The following is a 23,571-nucleotide window of genomic DNA, read 5'->3' as shown; positions in this document are numbered from 1 at the left end:
TGGAGTCTGGTTGGAAAGTAGTACAAAGTTGGGCACAAAGTCTCTTTCTTGAATTCACGGGGACGAGCCTTCTTGTTGGAAGCTTGTTTCAAACCTCTTTTGATATATTTGTACAAAGGTCGTCATGCATTTAAATTCGATTAGGCTTGGACTTTAGCAGAACTCCTATTGACGGGACTTCGACCTCCACGGGAAGCACGACCTCCATGTTGCATATTGGGGAAGGAGGGGGGGTTGCCCCTGTTGAAATGTGTACTGAAGCACGATATCCATGCGAGGCGACGGTAACATCTCATGCCAGTCTTTGTGAGTGACTGCCATCTTCTGAACAATGTTCTTGATTTTTGTTTGCAGCTTCGATGGCTAAGATGCCCCAATATGTGAGAGATCTCGTCGGGAATCCCTTCATTTCCTTCTTCAGCATCGGACACAGGGAACTCAAAGTTGGAAGAGAGTACATGGTTAACGTGTTCAACGGGTTTATTAATGCATGATTTGATTATTGATTCTGACAAGTGTAAGTTATGATTATGCAGATATTTGAGAAGGATTATATTTTTTTGGTTTTTTGTATTACCATTTTTCCAGAACAAAGCACAAAATAAAAAACAAAGTCGGGATCAAAACGACCTTTTTATTAATGATGAAAATGCTTAAAGCAAAACGCCCTACACCAGTTCACTTTCGTCTCGGGCAGAACGAAAGGGTTTTTTTTTTTTTTTGAAAAGCAGCAAACAACAAACCAACGCATTATTTGAACAGATAAGTAGTAGAAGGAACATCAAAAACGACCCAAATGTGGCTTGCAAGTCCGAATTCAATCTTCGAAGAGCAATATATTGGCTTCAATCAGCTTCTGGACTTCAATCTTCAAAGATAAACAGTGCTCAATGTCATGGCCGGCTGCTCCTTGATGAAAGGCACATGAGAGGTCAGGTTGATACCCAACCGGCAACTCGTCAGGCACTCGAGGAGGCTTTCTAGTTTTGACAAGGTTCTTCATGAGCAAGATGGGAAGCAGCTCCGCATATGCCATTGGGATCGGATCAAATTGCATCCTTGGAGCCTGTTGTCGAGGCTGTTGTTGATGTTGGCGTTCAGGCCCTTGCTGGAACTGCGGCTGATTTTGCGAAGCTACCAGTGAAACCACCAGCGTGCTCAGTCTCTCTGAATCGGCCTGGAGTGTTGTGATCTCTTGTTCAAACTGATATGTTCACTCTTTTTGTTTGCACGAGTGTCGTAGGTGCGAGTTGGCCTTGGGCGAGGACAGTCGGACCACTTTTGAAACAGATTGACCTCTATGGAAAAGAAATTTTGTGAGACTCAGAATTGAGACTATGAAATGCAAAATGATGCATGATGCTTATGCAAAAATAGACACCCCTTTTTTATTTTATCGAAGGACTTATAAAAGCAAATTTGTAAACATCATAATTGAAAAATTCATTGACTAATTAAAGTATTATAAGATAATTCCCTTCTAACAAAACTGAGCCAAGGGATAGACTCCAAAGTTTATCACAAAAGCTAGAAAATAACATAAAGTGGTGAAACATCTGGGAAACTCTTGAGTTCTTGTAGTAGACTATTCCTCGAAATCTGGGTGCGTCCCTGCGAAGAAATCCATGCACTCCTTCTTGCTGATAAGTTGTGCAAGCCTCGCACTTTGAGCTTGGATCTGAGCGTTTTTCTCGATCAATTGTCGCTCTTTGTTAAGGAGCTCATGCTTGAGTTGCAGTATTTCCACATCTTTATCCCCTACTTCAGACATAGCTTCCTCGTACTTCCTTTTCCAAGTGGTACACACACGGTTTAAGTCAGCCATTTTCTCTTGGTACTTTTCTTGGGTACTAAGGGGTAGGGGTAAAGGTATTGTTGGAGTGGTTGAGGACAAGTACCTCGGTATAGAGTAAGGCATCATATATTCAGCAGCTCTATCGATTACCCATTGGGTATAGGTTTCATAAGTGAGGTCTGACTTGTCTCCTAATTGATTGCTGTTTTTCCTGCGGATGGTACGCCAAGCTTTCACGAACTGGTCTCTCATACCTTTGCTATCGGTGAGGTTAAGATAGAATGTGCCCTCTAGTGCAATGTTGCAAGGCTTTTCTTTCATAGGATACCCGAACTGTCGTCTAGCTAGGATAGGGTTGTAGCTGATTCCCCCATGAATACCGAGGAGAGGCACATTACCGAAGTCTCCACATGAGTCAATGATGGTTCCGGTATCGTAAGCTGGGTTGTACCAAACTACATCGGCTGGAGCAAGGGACATGATTTTTTCGGAGTATATAACTTTGTCTTTGGAGAGGTAGAATTGAGGCAGGTGTGAGATGTACCACCTATAGAGTAAAGGTGCACAGCAAAGAATGGTTCCGCCCTCCTTGTCGGTTCTATGGTGGATGGAGTGGTAAGTATCAGCAAGGAGAGTAGGGACAGGGTTTTTGGTGAGGAAAATTTGGATGGCATTAGCATCGACAAAACCATTAACGTTGGGGAAAAGCACAAGGCCATATATGAGCAAGGCCAGGATGGACTCGAAAGCAACGGTATTCTTTGATGCAGCAAAAATGTTGGCTTTACTGATTAGGAATTTGGAAGTTAGCCCCTGGATTTTCTCTTTCCCTTTGGTAGTGAGGTTATCATTTATGTCGGATATCTTGAGGTGAAGGGCTTTAGCAATATCCGATGCCTTAGGGGGCCCCTCGAGACCACTGAAAGGTATTTTGTCAAGTATTGGTAAGCCGACCAAGTAGGAATACTCTTCAAGGGTGGGGACAAGCTGGTAGTCCGGGAAGGTGAAGCAGTGGAGGAGAGGATCATAGAATTGGACAAAAGTCTTGAGGATCCCTTCGTCGAACTTTGTGTTGAGAATCTTGAGCAACTTCCCATGGTGAGACTGAAAACCTGCTGGATTGGTGATGACATCTCCTAAACTCCTCAAGCTTTCCAGATCTTGGCTTTGGAAGCTATACTTCTTAATACTCCTAGTAGTCATATCTACAATGTTTACAACAAAAACTTGTTTAAGTCCTTCGATATCTTTTAATGAGAAAAAGTTTTCATGAATGAATGCATGTATGCATGATTGTGCTGACCCAAACAGTGATAATATGGTGAGGTTAAGTCCACATGTTGGAGTCAAGGGTAACAACGCCATTTGGTAAGGACTATGGTTTCATTTGCACTTGTAACAAAGGTTCTACCAAGTTCCCAAATTACAACTACCCTTATGAATATATCGGTGTATAGGAATGCTCCTAGTCCAATATAATCCACAAGGAAGTCTAGTTTGAGTGTAGTATCGCGTGACAACTAAAGTCAAGAATGCTCTTGGTTTAGCCACCGCACTACGTCCTAAAAAGGCCAAGATGGGTTAAGGGTTACTAAGGTCCACGGCTTCGACGGACACTCACATTGAAAGTAATAACGTCGACATGAATGCTCATGACAACAAGAGTACTACCTTCCGCGAGGCCTCCACCGAGTAGGGTTATCACATGTGCACATGGTCCAAGAATGCTCTTGGTATGACACTATGATTATACCCCGTCCTATCTTATATTTCTCTCAAGTCCGGGTTAGGACTTATCTCACCACTCACGTTAAAAGAAAGAAGAAAGAAGAAGGAAGAAAACATATATACAGGTATTTCCATCTTTTATTTTTTTGATTTTTTTTAAGCAAGTTATAGCACAAAAATTAAATAAGACCAAGTTAGGCTCAACCCTCTTAGGACTTTCCCTAGTGAAGTCGCCATTTCTGTCGCGTCATTTTTCGGAGATCAAGGCTATTTGATTAGCTTATTGACTCACTTGATTATTTCACGACCGAACATTTAATTTTTTTAAGAAAAGGGGAAAAAAGTTCAAACACCCCATGTTTTGAAAAGATTTAGGGTTCGGGGTTAGTTACATAAAGGGAAGGTATTAGCACCCTTTATGTCCGTAGTACTCTACGGGAACCTCTTGGTTTTATTTAATTAGTGTGCTATAACTTGCTTACTTTTTTTTAAAAAAAATGGAATTTAAATGATTAAATAGAAAGACCTAATTATCTACATTTTATTGATTTGGAAGAACAAAGTCCTCTGCCTACGTACCCGTGAGGGATCAAAATCACGTAGTTCGTGGTTAAGAAAATGACGTTTGATTTGTTTTGGTGTTTTTTATTAATTTTGAAAAAAGGTTTTAAAATAAAAGCCAAGTGGCAAAATGAATTTGTTTGTATTTTTTAATTTGAAAGAAAATGGACTCAAAATAAATTAGATTGATTGATATTTGATTAAGAAAAGAAAATAAAAAAAGACGTCACTTGATTTAGGATCAAGGTTTATTTAAGAAAATATTTTTGTGTTTTTGTTATATGCATTTTTTTTGTTGTTTTTGAATAATGATTAAACTAGAATTGAAACTAACGGAGCATAAAGAAATAAAAGCGTTGGGACCCCATGGTGGCGTTGGACCACCACGAGGGCCTTTACCTAAACTATCAAGCATAAGAGTAAACATACACCCACTCACGCACACATGCATCTAAGCTATTACAAAAACCTATTAATACATTCTATGGTCTGCGAGAAAATAAATAAATTACATTAAGCCTATATTTACATAATAAGTTGTGCAAAAAATAAATAAATTACATTAAAGCCTAATTACATTTTAAGTTATATACAATAAATTAAAAAACTAAATTAAAATATGCAATGCTAAACTAAGAAATGCATGAATTATTTGTGTCTAAACCTAATGTGCAACAAATAGATAAATAAGTAGATAATGCATATGCAACTTAATCTAATAAACATGGAAATAATAAAGTGCAAGAGACATAATAATAAGATAAAAAAATGCAAGAGAGTTTAAAAATGCATGAGTCGTAAAAAAAAACAATAACGTAAAAGGGGGGTGCAGGCAAGCAAGCAGGGGGCGTAGAGATTAAAGAAAATGGAAACGGGCTTAGGTTAAACGAACCGGGTCGGTTCACCAAGAGGGTCGGGTCGACCCAGTAGTATAAAGGGGGGTGAGACCCTTCTCTAGTCATTTTCCACATGACTTTCTCTCTCTACTTTTCTTTCTTTCACGAGAGCTCTACCCTCTCTCTTCCTATGTTCCTCTTTTCATCCCACCAAGAACACCTAATGTGTTTTTCATATGTTTCCAGATTCCGGTGACGGTAAGGAGCGGTTCCGGCAACGGTTGGCCTGCCGGTGCGGCGGCACCACCGTGCCGGAACCCTAACTTTAATCTTTTTTTTTTTTAGTTTTTTTCGGTTCTGTTCTCTTTTCCTACTCCTATTTTTCTTACTTTTCTTTATTCAAAATATAAAAAGAAATTGAGGCCCTAGATGGAAGGTTTTCAGAGATACTACCTTTAAAACTGAATCCGTGGGATTCGACCTTGTTTGGATCCGAGTTCGGGACCAGCGTTCGAATCCGATTCTCGTATGAGTCAGCCTTTGTACGTGTGCGGCGCCGTCGCTGTTAGGTGTCGAGTCTGGTTCTTGAGTCTCTGTGGCTGTATCGGTTTAGGCTGTGTGGTCCGATTGTTGTTTGAATTTTATGAGGGTTGGTACAGTTGTGTTGGATAGCTGCGATGTTGAGGACTGATGACAACGTGCGATTAGGTTTTGAATGGTTTGTGTGTTGTGATAATTGTTGTAATTGATTCTAGTTGTGATGAATTGATCGAGAAAGGAAAAAAATGGTTGTTTGGTTTGCAGGTTGTTCTTGTGGTATCAGCTGATTGTTTTTTGCAGATGAATGTTTTGGCTTGTGAATTTCGGCTCCGAATTTGTGCGTTCAAATTGGCCCCTCTCTGTGTTGTACGGTGCTGATTTTTATAGTGCTGGGATTTTTGGTTTAGGGTTTGTTGTAAAGTGCAGAAAATATGTGATTGGAATGCATTTCTGTTCCTGGATTTGTGTCTCTGCAGGGTGAGGATGGGAATGAGATGAGGCGTGACAGCTTGCCGGTTTGAACTTGGACCACTTTTGATGTTTTGGACTTAACACATAATAAAAATAACTAATAATAATAATAATAAATAAAAGAAAAAAAAGATAACTATGCATATTTTTGGGATTTTTGACTTATCTTGAAAAATAAAAGAAGTAATTAATTAAAAAAGAAAATGACTAAAAATTTAAAAAAACTAATTAAAAATTGATTGATTAAAAAAAAATGGAAATTAAAATTAAAAATAAAAAGAGAAGAGGGTCCGACTCGAATCAAAAAATGAGGTATTTTAAAATACCTCTCTGCCGAATTTTTCACTGAAAAGTCAGAGACTTAGTCAGAGTTAAATGACACGTGTCGGTGTATGAATGTAGGATCCTTAGGTCAAAAATTGGGGTATGACAATCATTATCAACATCAACCAATTAAAATATTACTCACCTCATTGCTCATCTAGCATGCTTAACACAACAAGTACAAATCATCATTTCAAAGTTATAAGCAAGCAATCATCATTATCAAATAAATCACCACATCATATGTATATACATATACAATTCTCACCTCATCATTATTATTAAATTAATTATCAACAAATAGACTCACCAAGTGTATAAGTACAAGCAAGTCAGACATGCAATTAGAACATAGTTCAATTATTCACAACCATCAACAAAATCCACCAATGTACACATACACCAATCCACACAATTACAACATTCACCAAATTTCACCAATACACAAATTCATCAAGTCACATATTCAATTATGTCACAACTCATCAACCATTAATTCCAAATGTCACAAGTATGTATTCATCAACCATACTTATCATCAACAATCACCATTCACATGCAACAACAAGATAACATTTCAATATGCAATGCGCCTACACTCGACACATATATGCATGTGGTACCAAATCTCCTCAAGGTCGTCACCCATGATGCAACAAAAACATCATATGTAAGATTCCATCTCCCACCTATGTAAAAGTCCATCTCCTTTTACATTTCAACATATGACTCAATATGATCATGATGCATGGACATACAACAACAACCCGATAATGTACAACTTCAACACAACAACTATCAACGACAATGTAAAAGTACACCTCCAATTACATTGACTAGCTCAACAACTTTTACATTATCAAGTATTCATGTCCACACATTCAACACATACTTCAACTAAGAGTCATCACCACATTATCATCAACATAATCATCATCATATTCATCAACAACCAACAACATCATCATCATCATAATTATCAACATACATCAACTATATCATATAGTTCAACAACTCCTTACCATTTTTCACAATTCAATTAATGGAGAAAATACAACACATTATGATAAACATCATATTCAACACCTAACAATCATCCACATATCCTCAATTAACCATATGAAACCATTCACGAAAGATTTATAAAGTAATTGGATTTAAAGAACCATTTTCGACAAGTTCGTCTCTCATGTACAACATAAAAATATTTGAGACAAATAATTCAAAACCAAGCAAATAAGATCTAATGCCTCAACTAAGTATATCTCTAGGCCACATATAAGTGCAGTAGAGTATACTTGGGCGTTTCACCGGCCAAACACGACGAAATCATAAAAATCACAAAGTTCGTCTCACTTTATCACTTTTCGAGAAAATTTCCATTTTCAAATCAAAGCAAGTTAGATCCATCACATCATAGTTTAAATACCATTAAACACCTTAATTGGACTCATAAAACTCAAGTTTCGAAGCTTGGAAGCAATCTATAAGGTTTGGGTTTACTTAGAAATAGTTATGCGGGATTTTCGTAAAAATTCACTAAGACCTTTTTGGAGTATTTTCATCATAACTCAAAAACCAAAACTCATTTTCAAGTCAAACTAAAGCCACTGGAAAGCTAACAAAATTATCTACAACTTTCATGTTTACACCGAAGGCCAATTCAAAACAGAAACGTGCGAAAAAGACGCAGGAGCGCAAAACAGGGGATGCTGCCACTGTGCAGCTCGCCCCAGCGAGTAAATCTACTCGCGAGGCGAGTAAGCTCACAGGGAGCACCTCCAACTCGCCTCCAGCTCGCTGTGGCGAGTTGGGACAGTCCTGTTACGGGAAAAACCCATTTTTTTACCCCAAAACCCCAATTTTGACTTCCCCAAGCTCAAATTTGATCCCAAAGTTTGTTTAAACATTTCTAAACATGAAAAGACACTCAAAATCATGTAAAACTTGCTCCACAACATCCTCTTAACAAAATTCATCATTTGACCCATTTTTATGAAAACCTCAAGAACAACACAAATTCATAACAACATCAAAGATTATGATTACCCAAGGTTTCTAACATCAACAACAACACCTCACAACATCAACAACAACAATCAATCATGAATTCATCACAATTCATCAACAACAACATCTCATATCATCAATTTTTGGGCAAAACACAAAGCATACATATGTACATGATTTAAGCTTGCAATTTCATCACAACATAAGCACGAATTTACCAATTAATTCCACAATAATCAATTATTCAAATAAGCACTTAAGTAAAGAATTAAGGTAGAAGCTACAACTAAGTGATTATGATCAAAGACTAACCCCCTTACCTTAATTCTTCACAAATTCAAACTATGGCTTCACTTTAGCTCCCACAACTTGAATCTCTAGCTCTCCTTCTTTAAACCCTTTCTCTTCTCTTGCTCTTTCTCTTTCTACCTCTTCTCCCAAATGAAAATGTTGGTGTAAACCCTATTTTCTCAAAGAATAGTGTTTATATAGGCTCTACATAATTGGGCTCAACTCACAATGCCTTAATGGGCCTAACCCATTACTAATCTAACCCAAAATGTTACTACCCACTTAACGGAAAAATGTAATACTAACGGTCACTTACCGGTAATAAAACAATTCACTACAACTCCCTAGCACTTAGTAAAATAACCACTCTCACTAAGCACTAAAAATAATCCTCATCGAAATTACTAAATCACCCCTACTCATAAAATGACCAAAATACCCCTGAGTCCAAAATGACCGAAATACCCTTCTAACATCGAATTCTACAATTCCCAACCAAAAATACACACATAGGCAATTAATCACATAAGAGCACATATTAACACACATATGAGAATTAAATAAATAATAAAATAAATCTAGCGAAAAATCGGGTTGTTACATTGATCAATATAGAGATAGACAGCAAGAATACGCGGATCGTATGCTGCTTTTAAGAGGCTCTCAGATACTTCCCAAATACAGATATCCTCTTCCAGAATGATCTTAAGCACACTTCCGTGTTGAATACGCTCGGAAGGTAAAGCTAACATCGTCTTGAGATTGACGAGAAATTTGTTGTAGCCGGTGAGGGTCTCAAAATTGAAGTCACCGGTCGGGAAATTAGAAGAAGAAGAAGAAGAAAGCGTGGTGGTGGTTGGTGGTGATGGAGAGGTTGTGCTGCTGAATTTGAAAATAGGGTTTTTGCGATAAATAAGGTGTACCGGAAGGAACTGTGGTTGTTGTGGTGAAGCTGAGAAAAAGGGAGTTGGAATATTGCGATAGAATAAGGAGGGTTTCAAAACGTGTGCAAGAGAGGGTAGTGTTGGTGGTGGTGGTGGTGGTGGTGGTGAGGTTGTAGGGTTTTTGCGATAAATAAGGCGTGCCGGAAGGAACCGTGGTTGTTGTGTGAAGCTGAGAAAAAGGGAGTTGGAATATTGCGATAGAATAAGGAGGGTTTCAAAACGTGTGCAAGAGAGGGTAGTGTTGGTGGTGGTGTTGGAGGTGAGGTTGTAGGGTTTGTGCGTGCTGGAAGAAGGCGTGGTGGTTTTGGTACAAAAGTATTAAGAGGTTATGATTTAACTCGAACTTCATAAATTTGGATTATCTCCTACACACTATATTTCACTACAACATCTTATTTTTATGGAAATTTCTCCGTCCGCCCTCTACATTCTCAAAAATCATCCAAATTCTCAATTTTACCACTTTTGGAATTACAAAATCCACATGGGGACGACTATCCTAAATCTAACATCAAATATTAGACATCAAAACGTTTCGGAACACTTTACACACATTAGTCGATCCATATGTATAATTTATAATTTTCATGACTTTTACACCCTCGGATGAGTCATTATGACATTATCAAGTGTAAAATGTTCACTTCAATTTCTTCATAAACGTTTACACTTTTGGATTTGCCCATATGAAGGTGTAATATTCATTTTCAGGATTTTCTTACTCGTCCAAATATGTCGATTCGAAAGTGTAAAAAATCCCATAATGATATGTATGTAACTTTGTTTTTCTTTTTCAAATATATGCATCCGACTGAACTGTTTTGTTACTAATCCACTGAAGTATTTTAAACCATATCTTATTATCACACAACTTTTTGTTGCCAACTAAGGTTTTCACATAATAGTTCAATCAACCAAGTACATAGTTAATTAACCATATCTAAGACATACTCCCTCCGATCTCAATTATAAGCAAAAATTCACTTTTTATATTCATTTGATAACTAATGTATTTGGTCTACTCGATCTCTCATGCCGTTTTTCAAGATGAAAAAAACCTAGAACCTCATATACCTGCTCTAACAGTTTCATGCTTCATGATTTTATCAACATGTGTTAATAATGTAGCTCAGTGGATTCGCTCGCAACAAAACATCTCTGGGATGCATTTTACAAAAACAAATAGAAAAAACATCATCTTGAGATTTTTTTACAACTCTTAATTGACCAATTGTGAGGTGTAAAAAAGTTTGAAAATTGCATTTCATACATTTTGGTCAATTTGAAGGTGTAAAAAGTTCAGAAAAAATATCAAGGTGAAAATTTTACACCTGGTTTGCTAATCCATATGTGCAAAAAAAATTGAAAATGCATTTTACACATTCGAGTTGGTCATGCCAAATATGTAAAATGTCATGGAATTATTTGATTCATAGTACTACATCCATCCCTAATTATAGATTTTTTTGGAAGAAAAAAAACGGGAATTAAGAAAATTGACAGTAGTAATAAATTTGTTTGTAATTAGTATTGTTTTTACAATTTTTTTGATAAATCAAGAGCACAATGACAAAAAAAAAATATAAGACATTTCAACTAAGTTGGGATATCATGTCGATTTCAATCCTTGTAAGGTGCTCATATATATTATTAAAAAAGTAAAAAAGAAATACAAAAACAAAAACTAGGGGGACATAGACATAACCCAGTAAATTCACACAAAGTGTATGTCAACCCAATCAGGTGATACGGAAAAAAAATGAAAACAACATTAGGAGATGTTATTTAAAACATTTATTATTATTATTATTATTATTATTATTATTATTATTATTATTATTATTATTCTAGAAAGGATGAAAAGAGCAATGAAGATGAACATTGCAAGCACCAAATGATTTGTTGGAAAAGCAGGAGCACCACAAAAGATCACAACATGAATTATGCAGTTGTTCTAGTTTCTAAAGTCTTCTCATATTCTTCAATGGATTTGAAAAGCTCTGAGAAATTGCCTTTCCCAAAGCCCCCACACCCTCCCTTTTGGTACTCCTTCTCTTCCTCGTCCTTGAGCATGCATCCAACTCGCTGAATTATCTCTATCAATACAGTTGGCCTGCATATTTTACAAAAGTTATAATCCCCAAGTTTACAGGGCAAAATTGTACTAAACACACAACACACTATCAAATTGATAATTTAAGAAACAAATAGGGTGCAAAAATAAGAATTCCAAGCCCAATATACACTATAAAACAAATTGTTAATGAAATCAAAAAGGGCATTTCATACATACCTATCTCCAACAGGCTTAGTGAAAATCTGAAGAATAGTACCCTGATCATCTCTATCAACCAAAATTCCAAGCTCTTCACACTCCTTAATCTGTTCATCACTCAAAACATCACCGACACGATTCTTCAAATTTCGATAATAAGTCACCGGAGGAGGAGCCATAAACTCAAAACCACCAACACCACTTCTCTTCCTCATTTCTCTCAAAGTCCTGAATATATCTTCAGACGCCAAAGCCAAATGCTGAAACCCGGCACCTTCATTGTGTTCCAAATATGTTTCTATCGGACTCCTGCGCTTTGTTCCGTAAATCGGTTCGCATATCGGAAGCAACACAGTTTCATCGTTGCTTGCTAGTACTATATTGTTCAAACCACTCTCACTCGTTCCAACGTCTTCTGTTGTAAACTCAGCAAACTCGTGAAAACCGGTGAATTGTTTGATGTACTTCACCGCCGATGCAAGCTCTGGAACGTTTGCGTTGGCATGGTCTAGTCTCCGGATTCCAAAATCTAGTGATGAGTTACAAGATTCATCTAAAAGGGATTCGAAACCAGGGAGGAACAGCAGGTTTGGATTGTTGTAACTGACGTAGCGTAGAACGACGTCGCCGAAGAGACGAACTTCAGCAAGTTTGACGCCGTTTTCGAGAACGATGGGAGGAGATGATGGAAGTGCACCGTGGTTTACGCTGACGGTGAAGGCGAGTTCTGCATCGTCGACTTCAACTGCGATGGCGCGAACGGCAAGGCCGTGTGAAGCACAGAAGGAGAAGCAAGTGGAGGCAGAGAAGGTGGGAATGGAGGCGGTTGAGGAAGGCGAGGAGAGAGAAATGGAAGGGGAATATGGGGCGGAGAAGAGGAAATTGAGGTCGCCAGAGCGGAGGAGATAGGAAGCGTGAATTAGGTTTCCAGTGGAGAGGTCGGATTTAGCGACGATTGGCATACCAAGTCCTTGAGAGAAACGAAGTGTGGTGTTGGTTGCATCGGTGCACCAGAATTCCACGTGGTGGAAGCGTTTTACTTTGAAACGGTCTGTTTTTGGGTTGGTTCGGATGAATTTTTTGAACCCAACTAACTTGAACCCGGTTTCGGTTTGTGCTTCGTTGCCCATTGATATAAATGGCAAGAAGGGTTTTCTTCTTTTTTGAAGGAAATGATAAGAAATTTGTTGTTTAGGCCTTAGGGTGTTGTTACTGTGGTAAGCTTGGTGTGTCTATGGAGGAGCATTGCTGCCTATTTATATGGGACATAGTGTGATGTTGTTCTCTTTCAAAAAAGAAGAAATCTATATACATACATTGTATCTATAAAAATACAATGCATGTTTGTGTACACACAATATAGATACCATATAAAAATACATATTATTTATAAATATTTGTTCAACTTATTAACAAAAGAGCAAAAAAAATCCTTTTTCAAAAAATAAGAAATCTATATACATACATTGTATCTATAAAAATACAATGCATGTTTGTGTACATACAATATAGATACCATATAAAAATACATATTATTTAAGATTATTTGTCTGACTTAACAAAAGAGAAAAAAAAATGGCATCTCTATTGTGTGTGCACAAACATACAGTTGTAGATACCGAAAAAGTTGTCCGCATAATATTTTTCTTGTTAAAAATATATCGGACATCTATAAATGAATATTCCTTAAAAAAAAAATCTATAATGAAGACATTGTTGTAATATCACAATGTATGAGTTGTTGAAAATTAGTGGGTTGATTATATATTAAAAATGTTACAACCATGATTTTATATGTGCATGATTAAAAAATATATGTGCAGTCTAGAAGTCTTAGCTCAACTAGCAAATGCCGAAATTGCAAGGTCGGATGTCGTGATCCGGGTTCGAACCCGGGACCTCACAGTTGTGTGTGAGTTTAATTTCAGTGGATTACCACTTCATATAAGACAAAAAAATAATATATGTTCATGATTAAAAAACACCGTCAAGATAAAATTGTGTGAAAAATAAAATTATTTTTTAATAAAAGAAAATTTGTGGGTTCATCAATAGTATATATATAAAGTAAGGTTTTTTATGCACGTGTCATTTCCACATTCATTCTCAATATTTTTATTATTTTTTCTATTTTTAAAAATCAATATTTTATTTAACATAAATATCTCAACAAACTTTTGATCTTATGCACTTATTATTTTTATTTTTATTTTTATTTTTATTGAATTTCTAATATTTTATGTAGCAGAAATATCTCAACAAACTACACATCAATCAATCAATCAGTAGTATATATACGTGTCACTTCCACATTCATTCTCAATATTTTTATTATTTTTTCTATTTTTAAAAACCAATATTTTATTTAACATAAATATCTCAACAACATTTTGATTTTATCCACTCAATATTTTCTTTAAATTTTTATTGAATTTCTAATATTTTATGTAGTAGAAATATCTCAACAAACTACTCATAATACTTTCAACAAAGTTTACATATACGATCTTATTTTATGATTAAAAGAATCCAATTTGTTTATTTGTTTTTAGCAAAAGAAGCTTCAATTAGTTATTACTAAAGGTTCGATTAGTTATTAAGTTATCTTTTAGCAGCATATTCTAATGCAAATGTTAACTATAAATAAATAAATTTTTGTTAATCACATATCTACATATTTTGAGCACAAGCAGAAACCTCAAACCTTCTTTTCATCTAACATTTTTTCTTCTTCAGGTTTGCCAAACACCAATTTATTATTTCTCATATATATATATATATATATATATATATATATATATATATATATATATATATATATATATATTTCAACCACTTTATTCCCTTTCAATCGATTTTTCTCTCTCGTACTCATGAGCCATGAAACAAACCCATGACCACATGTTTAAAGGGACCCAAAACTCTTACAATTTGGACTAATTCATTATTAATTTTATTACATTTTTTCTTCTTGCATTGGACATTCATCTCATCATTTATATTTATTTTTATGATATTATTATAATTGTAAATTTAAATAAATTCAATCTAATATACTGACATGTGTATTCGTTCACACAAACTTAATTATAAAACTTATTTAATATCTAACCCGGGCAAACGCCGGGTCTCTAAACTAGTTATAATAAAATTCAACCATGACTTTAAATGAGCAATATTAAAAAATGTCCATCAAGATAAAATTGTTTTTCTTTTCAATACGAGTGAAGATAAGATTTGTTTTCTTTTTTAAGAAGGTCAAGACAAGATTGGTGAACACGTAAGATTCAAATTCTTTTTGAATAAAACATCTAAAATACCAAAGCTCCCTAATATGGTTTGGATTTTGGAAGCACAAGTTCAATGAAACGAAACTTGAGAAATTTTTTCAATTAAATCCCTAATTTGCCTCCTAAAATTGTAGGGGTTAGTCAATTTATCCCAAAAATTGCGAATAAACAAAATAGTCTTGTATTTTGAATTACGTCGAGCAAATTGGTCATTCTGTTAACTTGTGTCATTGGGTAATTATTTTGAATTGGGAAATTATAGACAATATTTGTGTTCTAGGTTTAAGATGAAAGTTAATGTTAGTGATGGTGCTGAAGATGTTGTTTTTGTTCTCTTTGACTATGACGTTCACTTTCTTATTGGGAAGACATGTGCTTAGATTGTTGATGAATCTAAGGTTCATGTACTAATTTTTAATTAGGGATGATTTTTTACATTTAGAATATTGAATAACTTATATATTGAATTTATTTCAACTTAGACTGAAAACGGTGTTTCTTATCCTCTTGAACTTGAACTTGAACTTTTGGTTGGTAAGAAATTTCTCTTCAAGGTTGAAAAGAGTGATTCCTCATCTTCATCTTTGGATCAATCCTTTAAGGTGAAGAGGGTCTATGATGAATTAGAGATCATAAAGGCTTTTCTTTGATTATGGTTGTGATCATACTCCTAAGGTATTGCTCTTATGATAGTTTAATTGAGGTTTTAAATATTATTTTTTTGGAGTTGATACTTATCGGATTGTTTTTTTTTAAAGTCCAGATAACTTCTTTTTTTTTTCCTTTCTAGATTGTAGTTTTTCCCTAAACAAATTGCCAAGAAAACAAAAAATCGCGCTCTCGCCCCGCGTCACAAGAGAAGACGTGGATAGACTTCTCTGTAATCCTTTTAGCTCCCACACCGTGAGCCTTCTTCCCACATCTCAAGATAGGCAGAGCCCAGACTTAAGATTTTAAGGCATATACAACACCCAGTAACAATTGATCATAATTTATATTATTTAATAATTTTTTTAATAATTGATTATAGCAATCCATAATTGATTAAATAAAATAATTAATCCAACAATCTCCCAATTAAAATGCAAACCTTTCTGCGTTGATACATGATACTACAACTATAGGTTTTTCATCCTATGATGTCCCATATATGTGCTTGTCCTTGGAAAATTTTTGTATGGACTCTGTTTACAATTACTATTTAAATTAAGCAAGTGATCAATGAACACATAATTTTTTTAATTATAAAACTATAAAATGACTGTCTATGAGACAAGATTGGAGTTAGTAATTTACAATAAAATACACATTAAGTCTACACAAAATACATCTATAGTTAAACTAATTAATCAACACATTTCATGCTTGGGGAGATGCTGCATTGGGAGAATGTGCTTGAGGTGCAGGTGATGGTGCCTTATATTTTCGTGGAAGTTCAGGTGCTTTAGCTGGAGCTGAATTTGGTGCCAACTTTGGTGCTTTAACTGGAGCTGAATTTGGTGGCAACTTTGGTGCTTTTGTTGGTGATTTCTTTGGTGATTCTGCAATGTCTTCCTCTTCATCAGCAGGTAAATTTGCTGGTGGTGTACTTCCTTTGCTTGTTAGCTCACTGATTTTTGACAATAAACAATCACATTTAATTTCTGATTAATTGAAAAGTTTATTCTTATATATACCAACTTCACTTTTAGTCTTTTTTATTACGTACGGATTATGCAGGTGGATATATACTAACATTCACAAAATAATTGTTCCACCACAACTTTTTAAAATGTGTTAAAATAAATTGACCCATTAAATTTTTGTTTAAGAATCATGAGATTTATTAAAGTGGATGACACCATAGATGGTCTACCGTAAACTAATATTTGAAAATTGTTTGAAACTTTAATGATGAGTGACATATGATAGATGGTCAACCGTAAACTATTATTTGAAAATTGTTTGAAACTTTAATGATGACTAATGTTGACTTCTAAAAGTAGAAGTTCACAATCCTTTTTGTTTGTAATATCTTAGATGATGATATGTCAGTTTGACAAAAACATGAAGAAAAAAAATATATGTCCTTCAAAACTCAACACATTTATTTTTCTTTATTTTTATCAAACCGATACGGATAATGTCACTACCTTAGTCGTGAGGACGAGAGGACCGTGAACTTTTACTTCTGAAGTATTCGACGTTGTTCTTTTGGACAATATTTACGTACCGATCCACGATGGACCACTATACAACTTTCCTATTCAAGAATGTCTCAAGTAGAAGTTCGCAATCCTATTTGTTTGTAATATCTCATACATTGGTATGATTAATGCCAATTTGACAAAAACATGAAGGAAAAAAAAATGTTCCTCAAAACTCAACTCATTTGTTCTCCTTTATTTTTATCAAACTGACAGATCATCGTCTAGGGCCCGCCCGAGGGTAAGGCCACTAAAACCTTTGCTTTAGGCTCCCAATAAAAAAATATTTTTCATTAGATTTTTTAAGCAAAAAAGCCTCGTATTCTAATAAAAAAGGCCTCGTATATTCAATCTTGCTTTAGGCCCCACTTACTTTTAAAAATTATTGGATCGGCCCTGCCACTGTCTCATTCGTGAGATCAAGAGGACCGCGAATTTCTACTTCTGTAGCATGACGACATTGTTATTTTGGACAATTTTCAGGATCCGATCCACAGGACGGATCACTGTACAACTTTCCTATTCAAGAATGTCTCAAAACTATATGGAAAAAATGGCACACATGGTCTTACTCTGCTTGTTGAACCCAATCAGCCAAGGATTCGTCAGCCAAGGCACCCTCAGCAGCCTGTTGGACAGAAGCATCTCCTAAAGCACTCTGAGCATCATCAAGTGTGTCTTGAGAGATACCAGATTGTTTTGCTCCATCTATTAGACTTTGCAATGCATCTTGACACAAAACTGAATGGTATGGCAACACCACCACCAATGATAATACCAAATAAATTGATATCCTTGCAACCATTTTTCTTCTTTATTCGTTATAATTAATTGAACCTGTTTGGTTGAAGAAACACCCTTAACAAATTGTATTCTAATATGTTTGCAATAATATGAAGTGAAACTTTGTCTGGTTGAAATTCTCTGTTATAATTATATAATATGAAGTGTTATATTTGGCTTTCATGCTCAAATTTGAAATGAGGTTCACACAAGTGTCAAGTATTTCACTATCAAATCCAAGTTTGTCATATTTGGACAATTTTATGCATTTTATTGCCTATCGATAGAATTCTCGATTGGTTACCATCTATACCATCTTACATTGTGAACTCATATTATGCAATGTTAAGCCTTCATTTACGGCTTTGCTGAAAATAGGAAGTGGACAAATAAATTATCCAATTAAAATTTGCCAACTGTGTCTTGAAAAATTCTTGAAGCTATTTTTCTTGAGAAGTAGCATTTTCCATTTATTAGTCAATGAGATAATCAACTTCCCGTGCATCGCACGGGTCCAAATACTAGTCCTTATTTATTAATTTTGTTACGTCTACAGGAAATTAACCTAATTTTTTCCCGCTCATTTGCTTTATTAGGTTTGCAATTATTTAACCTAACAAATTTCATCTAAAAAAAATGCATTGCACACCAATTTCATTCCTATCCGCTTGCCTTTTTTTTTAAGAAAATATTTTCGCCTTTTTTTTACATCCTTATCCTTATTTATTAATTTTGTTACGTCTGCAGCAACTTAACCTAATTTTGTTCCGCTCATTTGCTTTGTTAGGTTTGCAATTATTTAACCTAACAAATTCCATCTAAAAAAATGCATTGCACACCAATTTCATTCCTATCCGATTGCCTTTTTTTTTTTAAGAAAATATTTTCGCCTTTTTTTTTGACATCCTTATTTATTAATTTTGTTACGTCTGCAGCAACTTAACCTAATTTTTTTCCGCTCATTTGCTTTATTAGGTTTGCAATTATTTAACCTAACAAATTCCATCTAAAAAAATGCATTGCACACCAATTTCATTCCTATCCGATTGCCTTTTTTTTTGAAGAAAATATTTTCTACCATATCAATGATCTTACAGGTTAAAGATTATTTATTGGTCTCTATTATAGTCGAGAAAACCCGTGCGACGCACGGGTCAAAAGTCTAGTATTTTTTAATTTTTAATACAAAAAGGGCCAAAGTGTAAAAAAAAAAAAATAGAGTTAGTTTTCTTTCAATTTCTCTTAAATTTACAGTGACATGTCATTTCAGTGACGTGTTATTAAACTCTCATAGTCATGTCTAGAAGTTAACAAAAAAGTTTGATATCTTAATTAGGAATTTTATTCACTATCACACATGTGATTGTCGGTGAACATGGTACGTGCAATGAGCCGCTTTTGGTATGATTTTAGGCATGTGACATATGAATGAACTAAATCACAACGGAATGAGAGAAATCATAAGGATGTATAGGTATGAGACTATATGATCAAAGGAGTGTTTATAAAGATTAATTGATACTATCTATACCAACAAGATGCATATTTTTTTCAATAACCCAACATATGAGAACTTCATAGTTAAGTGTGTTTTGCTTGGAGTAATATTTGGATATGTGACCTTCTGGCAAGTTTTTCAGGAAGTGTGCGAGTGGTGACAAAACATGTTGAAAAGACTCATGTTGATTTGTGCGGGGTCGGCCGATAATACGATGTTGGTCGTGTTGGTTCATGAGGACGGTAGGTAATACATGTTGATTGTGGGAGTAGGATGTCATGCCAATATCGACTCATGTCACAATGAACATAGTTTAGTTAGTAGGAATATTGTGATATGCAAAGGCTGGAGTTCGAACATAGATTCTCCACTTTTTTACCGATGAATTTTTAGACATTATACTCTTTAAAAAAAAAATTATCGACTCATAGCAAAGTTTGGAGAAAATTGTGAGGAATATCAAGCTACAAAGGGGAAGATGCAACAAAATTGTTAAAAAAAATGGGACCAAATCGCACAATCGAAATTCTGTAGACTACAATGTAAGTATGACAAAAACGAATTTTGAAGTGTCAAATAGCTTTTTTATTGTTTTTGCTATTGTTATCTTTCCAATAAAAAAGAAATTTAATCGTACAAAAGATTTATAATGATGGTGTAGCATCGCTTGTGATGGCTATATAAAATGGAAAATGCTACTTCTCAATAAAAATAGCTTCAAGAATTTTTCAAGACACAGTTGGCAAATTTTAATTGGATAATTTATTTGTCCACTTCCTATTTTTCAGCCACACCTCCTTGAATTGTGGCAAATAGTGCATTGTGATTGGCTATTCTTTATTCTTGAAGAATTCTTGATGTTATTTTTCTAGAGATATAGCATTGCTCCTAATAAATATGGTAGTTGATCATGAAATGAAATAATAGTTGTTGTTTAGCATGAGTTAATGCTTCGAAAAGACGACAACAACAACAATAACAACCAAACATTATCCCACTAAGTGGCCTTGACTACATGGATCAAAATATGTCATATTGTTCTATCATAAACCATATTTAGATCCAACTCATTAATCTATAAATCTTTCGTGATAGTTTCTCTTATAGTTCTTTTAAGTCTTCCTATACCTCTTGTAATATGACCATCCTCAATTTAATCTACCCTTCTTACGATAGAACCTACATATTTTCTCTATACATGTCCAAACCACCTAAACCTATTTTCGTCAACATTTATACTATAGGTGCTACTCCAACTATCTCTACAACGTTGTCATTTCTAATCTTATCTCATCTAATCTTACCACACATCTAACGCAATATTCTCATCTCCGCACACTTACTTTATTCTCGTGTTGGTTCTTAACCGCTAATACTTTGTTCCATAAAACATTGTTGTTCTGACTGCTGTTTGGTATTTTGTCACTTCAACTTAAATGACACATTTGTATCACAAAAAACACATGAGGCTTTTCTCCGTTTCAACCATCCAACTTGAATACAATATGAACCCAAGATTTTTTTGTTGAAAGAATGAAATTAAGATATTTAAACTGTGTAACTTGTATGAAATGATCTCCAACTTTCACCTCTACTTCATCTTTTGCTGAAATTACATTACATATACTATATCTTGTTTCTACTGGAACGAAGGTCTTACGTTTCTAAGACTTGGCTCCAAGTTTCCAACATCCCATTCAATTCTTCCCTTGACTCTCCAAATAAGTCTATTTCATCTACAAAACACATACATCTTGGTGCTAGCTATTGGATGTATTTTTTTAACTACATCTAAAACTAATGTAAAAAGATAAGGGATTAGGGTTTACCCTTGGTCCAATCCTTGTTATGAAAAATACAATGATAGGGATTAGGGTTGACCCTTGGTCCAATCCTTGTTATATAAAAGTCATTGATAATGCTTCCAAAAGAAAAATAAAAAAAACCCCGAAGTAATTTAGACTTCAACAACATTTTTGGCTCAGAAAGTTGTTTAAGAGACTTAAGAACTTCTATAAATAAGTAAGATACACAATCATTTTCTAAAAAAATAGAGAAACACCAAAAAATTCGGAAGGAAATATGCAACAACTTTTTTGTTTCCAAAAAGTTGTAGTTACGAACTTTTATAAATAATATAAATAAGATTCGCGATCATTTTCTAAAAAAGAGAAATAAACACCAAAAAAAATAGGTAGGATATGTGCAACAATTTGATTGGCTCCAAAAAGTTGTCTAAGAGATTAAGAACTTTTATAAATAAGTAAGATACGCGATCATTTTCTAAAAAAATAGAGAGACCCCAAAAAATCAGAAAGGAAATGTACAACAACTTTTTTGGCTCCAAAAAGTTGTCTAACAGACTTAAGAACCTTTATAAATAAGATTCTTCCCTTGACTCTCCAAATAAGTCTATTTCATCTACAAAACACATACATCTTGGTGCTAGCTATTGGATGTATTTTTTTAACTACATCTAAAACTAATGTAAAAAGATAAGGGATTAGGGTTTACCCTTGGTCCAATCCTTGTTATGAAAAATACAATGATAGGGATTAGGGTTGACCCTTGGTCCAATCCTTGTTATATAAAAGTCATTGATAATGCTTCCAAAAGAAAAATAAAAAAAACCCCGAAGTAATTTAGACTTCAACAACATTTTTGGCTCAGAAAGTTGTTTAAGAGACTTAAGAACTTCTATAAATAAGTAAGATACACAATCATTTTCTAAAAAAATAGAGAAACACCAAAAAATTCGGAAGGAAATATGCAACAACTTTTTTGTTTCCAAAAAGTTGTAGTTACGAACTTTTATAAATAATATAAATAAGATTCGCGATCATTTTCTAAAAAAGAGAAATAAACACCAAAAAAAATAGGTAGGATATGTGCAACAATTTGATTGGCTCCAAAAAGTTGTCTAAGAGATTAAGAACTTTTATAAATAAGTAAGATACGCGATCATTTTCTAAAAAAATAGAGAGACCCCAAAAAATCAGAAAGGAAACGTACAACAACTTTTTTGGCTCCAAAAAGTTGTCTAACAGACTTAAGAACCTTTATAAATAAGATTCTTCCCTTGACTCTCCAAATAAGACTATTTCATCTACAAAACCCATACATCTTGGTGCTAGCTATTGGATGTATTTTTTTAACTACATCCAAAACTAATGTAAAAAGATAAGGGATTAGGGTTTATCCTTGGTCCAATCCTTGTTATGAAAAATACAATGATATGGATTAGGGTTGACCCTTGGTCCAATCCTTGTTATATAAAAGTCATTGATAATGCTTCCAAAAGAAAAATAAAAAAACCCCGAAGTAATTTAGACTTCAACAACATTTTTGGCTCAGAAAGTTGTTTAAGAGACTTAAGAACTTCTATAAATAAGTAAGATACACAATCATTTTCTAAAAAAATAGAGAAACACCGAAAAATTCGGAAGGAAATGTGCAACAACTTTTTTGTTTCCAAAAAGTTGTAGTTACGAACTTTTATAAATAATATAAATAAGATTCGCGATCATTTTCTAAAAAAAAAGAAATAAACACCAAAAAAAACAAGAAGGAAATGTGCAACAATTTGATTGGCTCCAAAAAGTTGTCTAAGAGATTAAGAACTTTTAAAAATAAGTAAGATACGCAATCATTTTCTAAAAAAATAGAGAGACACCAAAAAATTAGAAAGGAAATGTACAACAACTTTTTTGGCTCCAAAGAGTTGTCTAACAGACTTAAGAACCTTGATAAATAAGATAAATACGTAAGATAGGCGATCATTTTCTAAAAATATAAACAAACAACAAAAAATTAGGAAGGAAAAGTGCAACAATATTTTTGGCTTCAAAAAGTTGTCCAAAAGACTTAAGACCTTTTATAAATAAGATAAATAAGTAAGATACGCGATCATTTTCTAAAAAAAATAGAGAGACGCCAAAAAATTAGAAAGGAAATGTACAACACCTTTTTTGGCTCCAAAAAATTGTCTAACAGACTTAATAACCTTTATAAATAAGATAAATAAGTAAGATAGGCGATC

At 34.4% G+C, this 23,571-nt stretch overlaps 3 protein-coding genes across 3 annotated transcripts; all 3 read right to left on the bottom strand.

The window, feature by feature from the left end:
• Positions 1-606: 606 nt before the first annotated feature.
• On the bottom strand, positions 607-6,024 carry LOC146951864 (uncharacterized). The gene has a single exon (XM_085755651.1). It carries the CDS (start codon positions 3,158-3,160, stop codon positions 1,586-1,588), a length of 1,575 nt encoding a protein of 524 aa, XP_085611777.1. The 5' UTR covers positions 3,161-6,024; the 3' UTR covers positions 607-1,585.
• A 4,880-nt stretch (positions 6,025-10,904) lies between these two features.
• On the bottom strand, positions 10,905-13,033 carry LOC146951863 (4-hydroxyphenylpyruvate dioxygenase-like). The gene is made up of 2 exons (XM_085755640.1): positions 11,794-13,033; positions 10,905-11,613 (listed from the first exon to the last, which is right to left on the bottom strand). Exons 1-2 carry the CDS (start codon positions 12,903-12,905, stop codon positions 11,442-11,444), a joined length of 1,284 nt encoding a protein of 427 aa, XP_085611766.1. The 5' UTR covers positions 12,906-13,033; the 3' UTR covers positions 10,905-11,441.
• Positions 13,034-16,280: 3,247 nt separating this feature from the next.
• Positions 16,281-18,159, bottom strand: LOC146951862 (uncharacterized). Its single transcript, XM_085755631.1, has 2 exons — positions 17,824-18,159; positions 16,281-16,674 (listed from the first exon to the last, which is right to left on the bottom strand). Exons 1-2 carry the CDS (start codon positions 18,054-18,056, stop codon positions 16,425-16,427), a joined length of 483 nt encoding a protein of 160 aa, XP_085611757.1. The 5' UTR covers positions 18,057-18,159; the 3' UTR covers positions 16,281-16,424.
• Between the last annotated feature and the right edge of the window lie 5,412 nt (positions 18,160-23,571).

This window comes from Medicago sativa, chromosome 1, assembly GCF_051527215.1.
Source record: "Medicago sativa cultivar Bolivia chromosome 1, Bolivia_mono, whole genome shotgun sequence".
Lineage (NCBI taxonomy): Eukaryota > Viridiplantae > Streptophyta > Magnoliopsida > Fabales > Fabaceae > Medicago > Medicago sativa.
This window is presented reverse-complemented; position numbering and strand designations above follow the sequence as displayed.

Coding starts and splice junctions, on each gene's coding strand:
- LOC146951863 (XM_085755640.1), bottom strand. CDS start 12,905: ATGGGCAACGAAGCACAAACCGAAACCGGGTTCAAGTTAGTTGGGTTC. Junction 11,614..11,793: donor ACTAAGCCTGTTGGAGATAG/GTATGTATGAAA, acceptor TAAAATATGCAG/GCCAACTGTATTGATAGAGA.
- LOC146951864 (XM_085755651.1), bottom strand. CDS start 3,160: ATGGCGTTGTTACCCTTGACTCCAACATGTGGACTTAACCTCACCATA.
- LOC146951862 (XM_085755631.1), bottom strand. CDS start 18,056: ATGGTTGCAAGGATATCAATTTATTTGGTATTATCATTGGTGGTGGTG. Junction 16,675..17,823: donor GATTGGGTTCAACAAGCAGA/GTAAGACCATGT, acceptor GTCAAAAATCAG/TGAGCTAACAAGCAAAGGAA.